This window comes from Emiliania huxleyi (genome assembly GCF_000372725.1).
Source record: "Emiliania huxleyi CCMP1516 unplaced genomic scaffold EMIHUscaffold_8455, whole genome shotgun sequence".
Classification (NCBI taxonomy): domain Eukaryota; phylum Haptophyta; order Isochrysidales; family Noelaerhabdaceae; genus Emiliania; species Emiliania huxleyi.
In genome coordinates this window covers 1-1,120 of record NW_005195698.1, presented here as the reverse complement: position 1 = coordinate 1,120, position 1,120 = coordinate 1, and the positions used below count along the sequence as shown (strand labels likewise).

At 60.1% G+C, this 1,120-nt stretch overlaps 1 protein-coding gene across 1 annotated transcript; it reads left to right on the top strand.

The window, feature by feature from the left end:
- Positions 1-414: 414 nt before the first annotated feature.
- On the top strand, positions 415-1,089 carry EMIHUDRAFT_258963 (hypothetical protein; the record flags this gene model as incomplete). The annotated part of the gene is made up of 2 exons (XM_005758653.1): positions 415-555; positions 703-1,089. Coding segments are annotated over 2 exons (528 nt in total), but the record flags the coding sequence as incomplete, so codon positions are not given.
- Positions 1,090-1,120: the final 31 nt, after the last annotated feature.

The window sequence follows — 1,120 nt, the reverse complement described above, 5'->3', positions numbered from 1 at the left end:
GAGCCAGGTGTGGTGTGGACGCGAGAATAGCTCCGCCATTCATGGAGGCAACCGATGCGAGTCAAGAATACTCACTCACATACTCACATTGCGCCTTTCATAACAGGGGAGTTGTAGTCCATCAGCCCCGACCGGCAGCACGCTGTTGGTCGGTTCGAGAGGTGGCCTCCGCCAGAGGTCTGCGTGGGCGCCTCTCCACCGCCTCCCTCCTTTGCCCCGAGCGTCGTTCCGCCCTCCATCCACACCATCCTCGAGCCACCATCTATGTCTCGCCTGACCACGACCTCACAAAGGCGCGTGGCGACGCCCCCTCGGCCTCGCAGGGCCAGATCACTTTCCTGGTCGTAAAAGCTTGGCGCTACGAGAGGACCAAAGTGGTGAAGGTGGCACTCTCTCCTACGACGCGTGCGCACAATGCCGGACCCGCTAAACGCCTGTGGGGACCCAGAGATCTATTGTGATAGTTTCCGCATCGATCTCACCTCCGAGAGTTTTGGTCAATGCAAGTGCGGTTTCAAGAACGCGGACCACCCGGTGAAGATGAAAGACGTTGAAGTGGAGGCGCCAGCGCCAGCGCCAGCCCCAGCCCCTGCCGCAGATCAGATGGATTCGGCAGCTGCAGCCCAACCGCCGGCTGCGCCTCCTGCTGTCGCTACGCCAGCGGGCACTTCCAGCCAGCCTAACGGCTCCTTCCTGAGCAAGTGCTGTCCATGCCTCGGCGGAGGGTCGAGCAGTGTGCCAAAGCGAGTGTCTCGGCTGAGCGTTCCAAAAAAGCCGACCATCTGCGGCTCCCTCGTTTACGACGACTCTGCCCAGGGAACGCTTCAGCTGCACTACACACGTGATGCGCCCGTCGAGGGTGCTCTCGCATTCTTCGAGACGGAGGACGCGGTGCCTGAATTCAAGCTCAATAGCAACTGCGGCCGGTCGGACATCATAAAGGGAGTGGGTGGGCCGAACCCAAGGAAGTACTACGAGGGATGGAGCCAATTTGTCAAGCTAGCGCAAGGATGGACGGGAGACTTCACCCACCTGGCCAACAAGGACGCAAAGCCGGTCGCTCTCTATATCACCGACGAAAATATCAAGGTAACGCGCGTCAAGCTAGATGAGCCGATCG